The 11,910-nt window shown below is 44.4% G+C and overlaps 1 protein-coding gene across 1 annotated transcript in view; it reads left to right on the top strand.

Annotated features, from left to right (window-relative positions):
- Window positions 1-2,020: 2,020 nt before the first annotated feature.
- PRPF3 (pre-mRNA processing factor 3) overlaps window positions 2,021-11,910 on the top strand; it is a 34,390-nt gene continuing 24,500 nt past the window's right edge. The window contains exons 1-4 of the mRNA XM_011973662.1: window positions 2,021-2,134; window positions 5,510-5,702; window positions 6,356-6,486; window positions 8,928-9,074. Coding sequence (XP_011829052.1) covers window positions 5,558-5,702; window positions 6,356-6,486; window positions 8,928-9,074 — 423 coding nt within the window. The 5' untranslated portion in view covers window positions 2,021-2,134; window positions 5,510-5,557. The remainder of the gene's footprint in view (window positions 2,135-5,509; window positions 5,703-6,355; window positions 6,487-8,927; window positions 9,075-11,910) is intronic.

Genomic DNA, 11,910 nt, shown 5'->3' with positions numbered 1-11,910 from the left:
CCCGGCTAATTTTTGTATTTTTAGGAGAGACGGGGTTTCACCATGTTGGCCAGCATGGTCTCGATCTCTTGGCCTTGTGATCCACCCGCCTCGGCCTCCCGAAATGCTGGGATTACAGGCTTGAGCCACTCCGCCCGGCCCTCCATTCTCTTTGGTTGGTTTATGTGCCTGTTCTTATGCCAGTACCACACTAACTGTGTCTTACACATTACATTTAATCCTCACGATACCTTTTTGAAGTAGAGATTCTTATTCTATAATTGAGGAAACAATCTCAGAAAAAATTACGTGAAGGAAACACAGCTAGTAACTGGAAGGCTACAGTTTAAATGTATCCAATTCTAAAAATTGGAAATAAAATCAGTTTTGTTTTGTTGAAACGGAGTCTCCCTCTGTTGCCCAGGCTGCAGTGCAGTGGTGTGATCTTGGCTCACTGCAACCTCCACCTCCAGAGTTCAAGCAACTCTCTTGCCTAGGCCTCCTGAGTAGCTGGGATTACAGGTGCCCACTGCCACTCCCAGCTAATTTTTGCATTTTTTTAGGAGAGATAGATTTTCACCATGTTGGGCAGACTGGTCTCAAACTCCTGACCTCAAGTGATCCAACTGCCTCGACCTCCCAAAGTGTTGGGATTACAGGCGTAAGCCACCACACCTGGCTTAAAATCAGTTTCTAGAAACACATTTCTCCATAGGGAATTGAACTCAGACTGTTAGAAGCACTAAAACAAAATAAATTTACAACAACCCTGCAACATTGAAACTCATTAACCCATTCAACAAACTTTTTTGAGTGAATATTTTGTGAGACATTAGTGTTAGAAGCTGTAAGTGGAGAAACTGATTTGTGAATAAGTTGAGCAGCAAGTTGAAGCTCCCCCAACTGGTTCCTTCAGAGCCAGGCTTTATCCTTTTAGGTCATGCTGCCCCATCAGGGACGGTGGGGCTTGGTATGTACATTGTATCTTTAGATACAAAAATCTCCTACTATCTGGGGAATTTGAATAACCTCCCTGAAGAACAACTGCATCTTCTAGTGAGCCTACCACCAAGAAGACATTTTGGAATTTTAGTTTGGATAGTTTATAATATAAAAATAATGGAATTTTTTCCATTTCTCACATAAGAAATTGTGTCATAATACTGGACATCCTTTTTCCAAACTATCTTTGCCCACACACATGTTGTTATGATTTAAAGGGTCAGTAGGGGCCAGGCGTGCTGGTTCAAGCCTGAAATCCCAGCACTTTGGGAGGCCGAGGTGGGCGGATCACGAGGTCAAAAAATCGAGACCATCCTGGCCAACATGGTGAAACCTTGTCTCTACTAAAAATACAAAAGCTAGCTGGGCGTGGTGGTGCGCGCCTGTAGTCCCATCTACTTGGGAGGCGGAAGTTTTAGTGAGCCGGGATAACGCCAGTGCACTCCAGCCTGACGACAGAGTGAGGCTCCGTCTCAAAAAATAAAAAAAAAAGAAAAAGAAAAAGAAAGGGTCAGTAGGTTAGAGCCTCATTTTGGAGAAAAGGAAATATATAGACCTATTGATAGAATGGAGAAAGCAATACTGGTAGGTCTCACTTGTCATTTATTGAGCCCAAAGTGCTGGGATTACAGGCGTGAGCCACGGCGCCCGGCCTGACACCACTGTTAAATTAGGGAGAAAGGTTAAGGATGGGTGGCTAATTCTAGTGATCACGACTGTGAAAGGGTTTACTTTCTACCAGAAAGACTGTGTTTGAACACAAACGCAGAAGCCTCGCTCTTCATTCTATCCGAAGTTTACCTTTGCGCACTTATTCTCCATATGAAGAAAACTGCAAGTAGCCCAATTTCCGCTTCAGGAAGTTAAAAACATTAACTTGGCAGAAATCTAGTTAATAGGTTTAGCCCGGGAAATAGAAAGCAAGAAACTTGCTCAGGGAAACTTTTCGGTTCTACGACGCATGCGTTCAGCCTCCAAGAAAGTGGCAAATACGGCTGCGCGAATTGCCGGCCCAGCCCTCCTTGGTCACGTGTTGGGAGACAGCGGCGTGGCGGCGGCCGTGGCGGTAGCGACGGCAGGCCGTAGGGCGGTCAGAAGGTTTCCGGTTCCGGTGTAACGTTCGGGCTCCGTCTCAGGGGCTGAAGTTTGTGAGGTGAGTAGTGGCCCCGGGCCCAGAGAGGGTAACTCCAGTCCGCGCGACTGTGGCCGGGGGCTTAGTCCAAGGGGAGGATCGAAGCGGGAGGGTTCAGCGGGAAGGAGTGTGAAAGGAGTACCTGATTTGGTGGAAGAAGAGATTGGAATGAGATTGTTGAGAGGAAAAGGGCGGGGGCGGGAAGCAGACCGGGTGGGGAGACCAGCTCTGAGGTGAGGAGTTTGGGTAGAACAAGGTAGAGTAAGAGACTGGTTGGAGTGACGGAGGGTAAAAATAGAAGATTTGGGGCCGCAGAGGGAAACTCAGGTTCTAGCAAACAAGAGCACGGAGTAAGGAATTCCTTCAGAAGACTGGATTTGGATTCTGCTGCCTGCTCATTGAGAGATCATTGTACCTCGCTCTCCTTCCGCACCCCCATTACCCCTGCACCTCACAGTTATTGTTGAGCATTTGATTAGTGACAAAGCTAATTACCGTTTGAAACTTTTCTGTCCATGGCTGTTTAGTTTGCACATCATCTTGTGGAGGTAACAGTGGCACCTCAAATATTGCTTTGGGCTTTCAAATTTCTTATACTTTGTAGCCTATCATTCAATTCTAGTGGAATATGAGACTCGTTAAGGTGAGGACTCTTGTTAGTTTTGCTCACTGTTTTGTGTATCCACTGCACTTAGTACATTGCTTGACACTTGGTAGTTAATAAATATTTATTGAATGAATTAAGATTTAAATATGGCAGTCCTCATTTTGTAAGATGAGTAAACTGCGGCTCCAAATAATTAATTAACTTGCCTAAGGGCCTGTAAATGGTGGAACTCAGTGTCCTGACTGTTCTGTGTGAACTCTTGTTTTCACTTTCTAAGTCGTCTGGATATGCTGCTTTTGTGCAATACGTGTGTAATATGTAGAAATTGGTAGGCTGTATGTCTACTCATTATGGGGTAATAGAGTCACCATAGAATTACTCACGTAACTTGTCACTGAGGCAGAAAATCTTTCAGTCTTAGTTTCATCACTTCAGTCTGCTAGCTTCCTTTGGATATACCAAAAGTGAGTCTACTATTTGGCAGCAAGTCTTTTTTTTTTTTTTTTTTTTTGAGACGGAGTTTGGCTCCGTCGCCCAGGCTGGAGTACAGTGGCGTGATCTTGGCTCACTGCAAGCTCCACCTCCCAGGTTCACTCCATTCTCCTGCCTCAGCCTCCCAAGTTTAGCTGGAACTACAGGCGCCTACCACCACGCCTGGCTAATTTTTTGTATTTTTAGTAGAGACACGGTTTCACCGTGTTAGCCAGGATGGTCTCGATCTCCTGACCTTGTGATCCGCCCACCTCGGCCTCCTGAAGTGCTGGGATTACAGGCGTGAGCCAACATGCCTGGCCAGCAGCAAGTCTTGTAGACTCTAGTATAGAAGCTAAACCTACCAAGAATGTAGAAGTTAATCAGACTGGATTTTTTTGGAGAAAAGATGTCTTAAAACATCTTGAAAAACTGATTCCCAGATCTCTGATAAGTGGCACTGCTGGGAATAGCTGAGCTTAGAAATTGAGGTCAGTGCAATTTATTGGCTCTCATTTAGGCACTTTTTTTTTCCCCTGAGGCGGAGTCTTGCTCTGTCGCCCAGGCTGGAGTGCAGTGGCGCGATCTCGGCTCACTGCAACCTCCGCCTTCCAGGTTCAAGGGATTCTCCTGTCTCAGCCTCCGGAGTAGCTGGGATTACAGGTGCAGGTCACCACGCCCAGCTAATATTTGTGTTTTTAATAGAGATGGGGTTTCACCATGTTGGCCAGGCTGGTCTCGAACTCCTGACGTCAGGTAATCCACCCGCCTCAGCCTCCCAAAGTGCTGGGATTACAGGGGTGAGCCACTGCACCTGGCTTTCTTTTTTTTTTTTTTTGGCGATACAGTTTAACTCTGTCACCCAGGCTGGAATGCAGTGGCGTGATTTTGGCTTTTTTTTTTTTTTTTTTTTGGCGATACAGTTTAACTCTGTCACCCAGGCTGGAATGCAGTGGCGTGATTTTGGCTCACCGCAACCTCCGCCTCCTAGGTTCAAGCGATTTTTCTGCCTCTGCCTCATGAGTAGCTGGGATTACAGGTGCCCACCACCTCGCCCGTCTAATTTTTGTATTTTTAGTAGAGACGGGTGCAGTGGGTCATGCCTGTAATCCCAGCACTTTGGGAGGCCAAGGTGGGCAGATCACTTTAGGTAAGGAGTTACCTGGCCGATACGGTGAAACCGCGTCTTTACTAAAACTACAAAATTGGCCAGGCGTGGTGGTGCATGCCTGTAGTCCCAGCTACTCGGGAGGCTGAGGCATGAGAATTGCTTGAACTCAGGAGATGGAGGTTGCAGTGAACCAAGGTTACGCCACTGCACTCCAGCCTTGGCGACAGAGTGAGACTCTGTCTCAAAAGAAAAATGAGCGTATTCTTTTCTGAGCTGAAGGATCATCAAGTCAGCTGATGGAGACCCTGTAGATTGAACATGATAATTATCTGTATGCAGAATTCCCACTGGGATGAATATGACCACAGAGAAATGTGAGAGAACATTCTTAAGGATCATGAGATTTAATTTAATATCCAGGATGACTGACCTGGATAAACCTGTTTTACTTGCATATCTTAAAAGAAGGGAATCCTACATAAGTCAGGGTTGGATTAGGGAATGCCTGCCTGGAAGTAGGAAGAATGGAGAAGCTGGCCTCTGGATGGGCTTTTTTAGTTTTGTTCTAGTGTTACTAGGTTTGCAAGTCCTTGCTGATATGACAGGATCAAGAAAGAAGCTAGAATTAATCTCTCAGACGTAGCTTATTCACAGAGTTTATTTATTCCACAGATTTCATTGATCAACTTAAGAGTTAAGAGTTAAAAATCAAATGGGATCTCTTTCTGCTTTGAGATAAGGTTCTTGGGGAAAATACTTGCCTTCAAATGAGTTGGAAGAACTTGTCTAGGGATTGAGAATAGGGGTGGGGAATGCATTCCTGATGCACTAACCATTTCCCTGGATCACTTTAGTCTTCTTTTTTTTTTTTTTTTTTTTTTTTGAGCCAGAGTCTCACTGTCACCCAGGCTGGAGTGCAGTGGTGTGATCTTGGCTCATTGCAAGCTCCACCTCCCTGGTTATTCCCCTGCCTAAGCCTCCGGAGTAGCTGGGATTACAGGCTCATGCTACCACGCCCAGCTAATTTTTTTGTATTTTTAGTAGAGACAGGATTTCGCTCTGTTGGCCAGACTGGTCTCTGACTCCTGACCTCAAGCAGTCCACCCACCTTGGCCTCTCAAAGTGCTGGGATTACAGGCATGAGCCACTGCACCCAACCCACTTTAGTCTTTTCTTATTCTCTAACTTGTCTCTTTTTTTTTTTTAGGTGTAGTATTGAGTCCAGTTTGAGCTATTGTTCTCTTTTTCCTGCAAAATGGCACTGTCTAAGAGGGAGCTGGATGAGCTGAAACCATGGATAGAGAAGACAGTGAAGAGGGTCCTGGGTTTCTCAGAGCCTACAGTGGTCACAGCAGCATTGAACTGTGTGGGGAAGGGCATGGACAAGAAGAAGGCAGCTGGTATGTACCTTTCTGCAGCTTTTGTCTTAACATATAGGGTGACCCCAAACACTGAACTTCCCTAAAATTCTCTCTGTTGGGAACATCTAAAAAAAGGGCAGGCCATATTTTGTTTTCATCTGTATTATAATGAAAATAGGCTAAATCATAATTTGCTTTTTCTCTTATTGTTTATTTTTTATGTTTTTTATGATAGATTTTAAATCTTTGGCTACCATACTGAGTCACCTAAGTTAGATTTACTTAGGAAGTATGCTTAAGTCAGATAGGCATATTCAGATTCAGATTGACATCTCAACATATAAAAGTCTTTATGAAATACATAAAAAAGCTTGAAGGAGGTAGATTTTGTTAATGGTAGTCTCCTACAACTTGCTATTTGGGAAAGGTTAGGGTGGTTATTCATCTTAAACTTGATGTTCAACGTAAACAGGTTGCTCTGACTGTACGACTTCCCACTCCAAACAATTATAACTATTTTCACCTCATAGGGCAAGGTCATTCAATGTAAGAGAGATGGGAATCGTAGAAAAAAACTTAAAATTTGTTTCACTCCTGGGAATAAAATTCCAGTGTTGGTACCTGTTATAGGCCTAGTATTAGACTATGTAGTCTTACCTTTCCAATCCTACCACTGCCTTTCTTCCTGTCAGATCATCTGAAACCTTTTCTTGATGAGTCTACTCTCCGATTTGTGGACAAACTCTTTGAGGCTGTGGAGGAAGGCCGAAGCTCTAGGCATTCCAAGTCTAGCAGTGACAGGAGCAGAAAACGAGAGCTAAAGGTAGGTTACAATTTACTGTCTAATGAGCTCAGGACTGTTTTGAATGGTAACAGAGTTGCTGAGCTTACCAGTTCACATGTTGATATCCTCTATTTAGAGCAGCAAATGTTCAAGAGAGGTACTTAGACATTAAAGTAGGAGAGGTGAATTTGTGTCATCACCATCTGAACTACCTAAGTTCATGGGTTTAAATATCCAAATAAATAATTGGTAGCTTTGTCTTTTTTTAGATAACAGGAGTTTTGGTTCTCATGTTTCTCCATATTTCCTTTTTTTCCTTCTTACCTATAAACTGATTGCTCTAAGATTTTATGTTTGATTTATTTGAGGCCTAATAAGTTGTTTTAGAATGTGACTCCACTGGTACCTGAGCTGTAGACCTCCTTGTTGCCTCTTTGTAGAGGTTTCTCTGCAATGCACTTGTAGATAGGATACCAAAAAAGTAACTATTATTTATTATATTCTTGAGAGCTTACCATTTGCTCTATGGCATATTGCTGGTCCTCTGGTGCCAGAAGTGAAACACTTGGAGGAGTTGTCAGTACCCCCTTAACTACTACACTTTTTATTCTGTAGTTGCTGACTGATCCTGGCCTTTTTCAATATTAGCAGTATCAAGTAGTCTGTCTTTCTACTCATTTCCCAGTATCTCTCTTTAGAAAAAAAAAATTCTGCGACTCCTATCAAACCTTCCGAAGTTCTTTTGATACCTTGGCTATCCCATTGCTTTTCCTGAGGGAAAAGAGTGAATATAATGTCTGCTTGGTCCCCTGGCCAGGCTATGGAACTAAAAAAAACCAGAGAGATTTGTGCCCTTTGTGTTTAGAGCATTGTAGGGTGATCAGAGAAGGAGAAATAGTGCTTGCCTTAAAACAGTTTGTAATTTGCCAGGCACTATGGCATGTGCCTGTAATACCAGCTACTTGGGAAGCTGAGGCAAGAGGATCTCTTGAGCCGAGGAGTTGCAATTTAGAAGAGGCAGGAGTATCACAAAATATATATTTACGTATTATAAAATCTAAGTAGCAGTTTCATGTAAATTTTAGGGTTGGCTATAGAATTTCAGACTTATGTTGAATTTTGTTATATTTAAGGGGGAATGATTGAGCCACAGTATACACGGATCTGTACAGTGAAGATTATGTCACGATAGGGCATACTGCTTTGCGGTTTTTTTTTTTTTTTTTTTTTTTTTTGAGGCTGAGTCTCACTCTGTTGCCCAGGCTGGAGTGCAGTAGCACAATCTCGGCTCACTGCAACCTCCACCTTCCAGGTTCAAGTGATTCTCCTGCCTCAGCCTCCTGAGTAGCTGGGATTACAGGCACATGCCACCATGCCCGGTTAATTTTTGTATTTTTAGTAGAGACGGGGTTTCACCATGTTGATCAGGTTGACCTCGAACTCCTGACCTCATGATCCGCCCGCCTCGGCCTCCCAAAGTGCTGCAATTACAGACATGAGCCACTGCATCTGACCAGTAGGGCATACTTCTGTATGAGTGCTGAGGGCATGCTGTGAATGAAGTGACTACATTGGGTGGGATTAATAAAAATGGCTTCTTGAAGGAGGTGTCTAGATAGCTTTGGGATACGGGTCCCATTTTTGGTCCATTCAAGTCCCCACCCCACACAATATATTATGGGAGAGTCCTTTTTCTTGAACTGTAGGAGTTCCAGGAAGCGCTCGCCCCTGGCCGAGGATATGTCCTTGCAAAACACGAGCCCTCCTAGTGAAGAGGGGATGTCACCCAAAGCCTACCACCGGTGTGTACATTTGCTTTTTCCCATTGTCCCTTCCAGTTGGCCACTCTCGGTCCTGTTAAATTCACCTTGCAAATTAGTCATCATATTTGAATTTCCATTGTTTGATGAAAACAAAGTGTTAATGGGGATTACTGAAGAAGAAAGAGAAAGCCCGTGTCCTGGAAGAGCTTAGACTTAGTTGGGAAAATTATACTAACATTGAATTACTTAACACTTGGCAAACAGAATATCAACAGTGTAATTTAACCTAATATGAACCAAGCTCTTACATGATAAGAGAATGTGAAACAAAAAGTTTAATCAGAGTGGGATAAGGTTGTAATGAGGCAAACTTCTTGGAGGAGGTGAGTTTTAGGCAGGATTTGGAACAGGGGTTGTGGAAAAGTTGAGAGAAATCATAAATGTGGGCAGTAGCATTTGCAAAGACCTTAAGATGGGAACATTTATAAGAACATGGGAATGAAATTTGTTTGACTGGATTAGGAGAATGTTGAAGTTGGGTGAGATGGTCCACTTGATGGAGAGTCTAGTAGACCCTGCTTCTGGCAGGTGGCTATTTGCAAGGTTATGTCATATTCCCCTGGGAATAGCCAGAAACTGCTGGTAGGGGCTAGGATAATTCTTCTCTTCTCCCCACGGGGAAGGATACAGCTTTTCTTTCATCTTGGGTTCCCTTAGGAGGTGTTTGGTGATGACTCTGAGATCTCTAAAGAATCATCAGGAGTAAAGAAGCGACGAATACCCCGTTTTGAGGAGGTGGAAGAAGAGCCAGAGGTGATCCCTGGGCCTCCATCAGAGAGCCCTGGCATGCTGACTAAGCTCCAGGTTAGTAATTAGGGACTGGAAGCAAACTGGTTTTGTGAGTTGAAGAAGCAAAAGGTGCATGGGTCTGTATTTATTGTGATTTTTTTTTTTTTTTTTTTGCAAAAGGTGCATGGGTCTGTATTTATTGTGATTTTTTTTTTTTTTTTCCCCGAGATGGAGTTTTGCTCTTATCACCCGGGCTGGAGTGCAGTGGTGCGATCTCAGCGCACTGCAACCTCTGCCTCCCGGGTTTAAGCGATTGTCCTGTCTCAGCTTCCCAAGTAGCTGGGATTACAGGTACCCGCCACCAAGCCCGGCTAATTTTTGTATTTTTAGTAGAGACGGGGTTTCACCATCTTGGCCAGGCTGGTCTTGAACTCATGATCTCAGGTGATGCGCTCGCCTCAGCCTCTCAAAGTGCTAGGTTTACAGGAGCGAGCCACCGTGCCTGACTTATTTTTTGTATTTCTTTTAGTAGAGACGGGGTTTCACTATGTTGGGTAGGCTGGTTTCGAACTTCTGACCTCAGGTCATCTGCCCACCTTGGCCTCCCAGGGTGTTGGGATTGCAGGTGGGAGCCAGCGTGCCTCACCTTATTGTGATCTTGATTTAAATTAGTGTTTAGCATTTGGGGAAGTTTTTTTTTTTTTTTTCTTTGAGATGGAGTTTCACTCTGTTGCCCATGCTGGAGTGTAGTGGTGTGATCTCAGCTCACGGCAACCTCCACCTCCCAGGTTTAAGTGATTCTCCTGCCTCAGCCTCCGGAGTAGCTGGGACTACGTGCGCACACCACTACGCCTGGCTAATTTTTGTATTTTTAGTAGAAGCGGTGTTTTGCCATGTTGGCCAGGCTGGTCTGGAACTCCTGGCCTCAAGTGATCTGCCACCTTAGCCACCCAAACGGCTGGGATTACAGGTGTGAGCCACTGCGCCAGGCCAGCATTTGGGAAAATTTTATTTCTTGCTTTATGTTTTAGCATTCTTTGATTTGACCAGGAGTATTCCAGGTAAGGGTATTGAAATTGCCATTTACTGTGGCCAGCAAGGTGTGTTATGTACATTATTTGCCTAATTACCTACGTCACTGAGTCATTGAGAAAATTAAATGAAATGATCAGAACTCATCTTGATGACAGAGGAGAATTTCCAAACATAATGCAAAGAAGATATAATCCACTAATAAATAATTTTAAGTTGACTTTGTATTTTTTTTAACAGGAAATATTTGTGTTTTTTTAATTGGTAGTGTTAAATAATTTTGATACCACATGAACAATAAGTGTTTACCATTTAATATTTGAGGGGGGTAATAGAACATACACAGAAATATGGATGGGTGGATTTGCATATATGTGATATTTACAGAAGGAAAGAAATGGGTGATTTTTTTTTTTTTTTGGAGATGTCTCTCTCTGTCACTCAGGCTGGAGCACGCTGGTGCGATCTCGGTTCACTGCAGCCTCCGCCTCCCAGGTTCAAGTGATTCTCCTATCTCAGCCCCCCAAGTAGCTGGGACTATAGGCATGTGCCATCATGCATGGCTAATTTTGTATTTTTAGTAGAGATGGGGTTTCACCATATTAACCAGACTGGTCTGGAACTCCTGACCTCAAGTGATCTGCCTCCCAAAGTGCTGGGATTACAGGCGTGAGCCACCATGTCTAGCCTGTTTTTGTTTTTCAGGCAAGGTCTCACTCTGTCCTCCAGCCTGGAGTTCAGTGGCGAGATCTTGGCTTACTGCAGCCTCTGCCTCCCGGGCTTGAGTGATCCTCCCACCTTGGCTTCCCAGGTAGCTGGGACTACAGGCCACCATGCCTGGCTGATTTTTGTATTTTTTGTAAAGATGGAGTTTTGCCACGTTGCCCAGGCTGGTCTTGAACTCCTGGGCTGAAACGATCCTCCTGCCTCAGCCTCCCAAAGTGCTGGACTTACAGGAGTGAGCTACCACGCCTAGCTGATTCTTTTCTTTTCTTTTCTTTTTGAGATGGAGTCTCGCTCTGTCACTTAGGCTGGAGTATGGTGGGGCGATCTCAACTCACTGCAACCTCTGCCTCCTGGGTTCACACCATTCTCCTGCCTCAGTCTTCTGAGTAGCTGGGACTACAGGCACGTACCACCACGCCCGACTAATTTTTTGTATTTTTAGTAGAGACAGGGTTTCACCATGTTAGGATGGTTTTGATCTCCTGACCTTGTGATCCCCCCGCCTCGGCCTCCCAAAGTGCTGGGATTACAGGCATGAGCCACTGTGCCTGGCCCGATGATGTTTTTTATGGAGAATAGGGATGGATGTATTCACAATATATCCTTTTGCAATTTTTCTTTTTTTTTTGAGACAGAGTCTTGCTCTGTCACCCAGGCTGGAGTGCAATGGCGTGATCTCGGCTCACTGCAACCTCCGCCTTTGGGGTTCAAGCTATTCTTCTGCCTCAGCCCCCCAGGTAGCTGGGATTACAGGCGCACACCACCACGCCTGGCTAATTTTTTTGTATTTTTAGTAGAGACGGGGTTTCACCATGTTGGTCAGGCTGGTCTTGAACTCCTGACCTCACGATCCTCCTGCCTTGGCCTCCCAAAGTGCTGGTATTACAGACGTGAGCCACCGACCCAGCCTATAATTTTTCATTTTATTATTTTATTTTATTTTATTTTTTGAGATGGAGTCTCGCTCTTGCACTGGAGTGCAGTGGTGCAATCTCAGCTCACTGCAGCCTCCACCTCTTGGATTCAAGCAGTTCTCCTGTCTCAGCCTCCTGAGTAGCTGGGATTACAGGTGTGCATCACCATGCCCAGCTAATTTTGTATTTTTAGTAGAGACTAAATTTAGTTTCACCATGTTGGGCAGGCTGGTCTCAAA

This window comes from Mandrillus leucophaeus, unplaced genomic scaffold (genome assembly GCF_000951045.1).
Source record: "Mandrillus leucophaeus isolate KB7577 unplaced genomic scaffold, Mleu.le_1.0 Scaffold139, whole genome shotgun sequence".
In the NCBI taxonomy this organism is placed as follows: domain Eukaryota; kingdom Metazoa; phylum Chordata; class Mammalia; order Primates; family Cercopithecidae; genus Mandrillus; species Mandrillus leucophaeus.
This window is presented reverse-complemented; position numbering and strand designations above follow the sequence as displayed.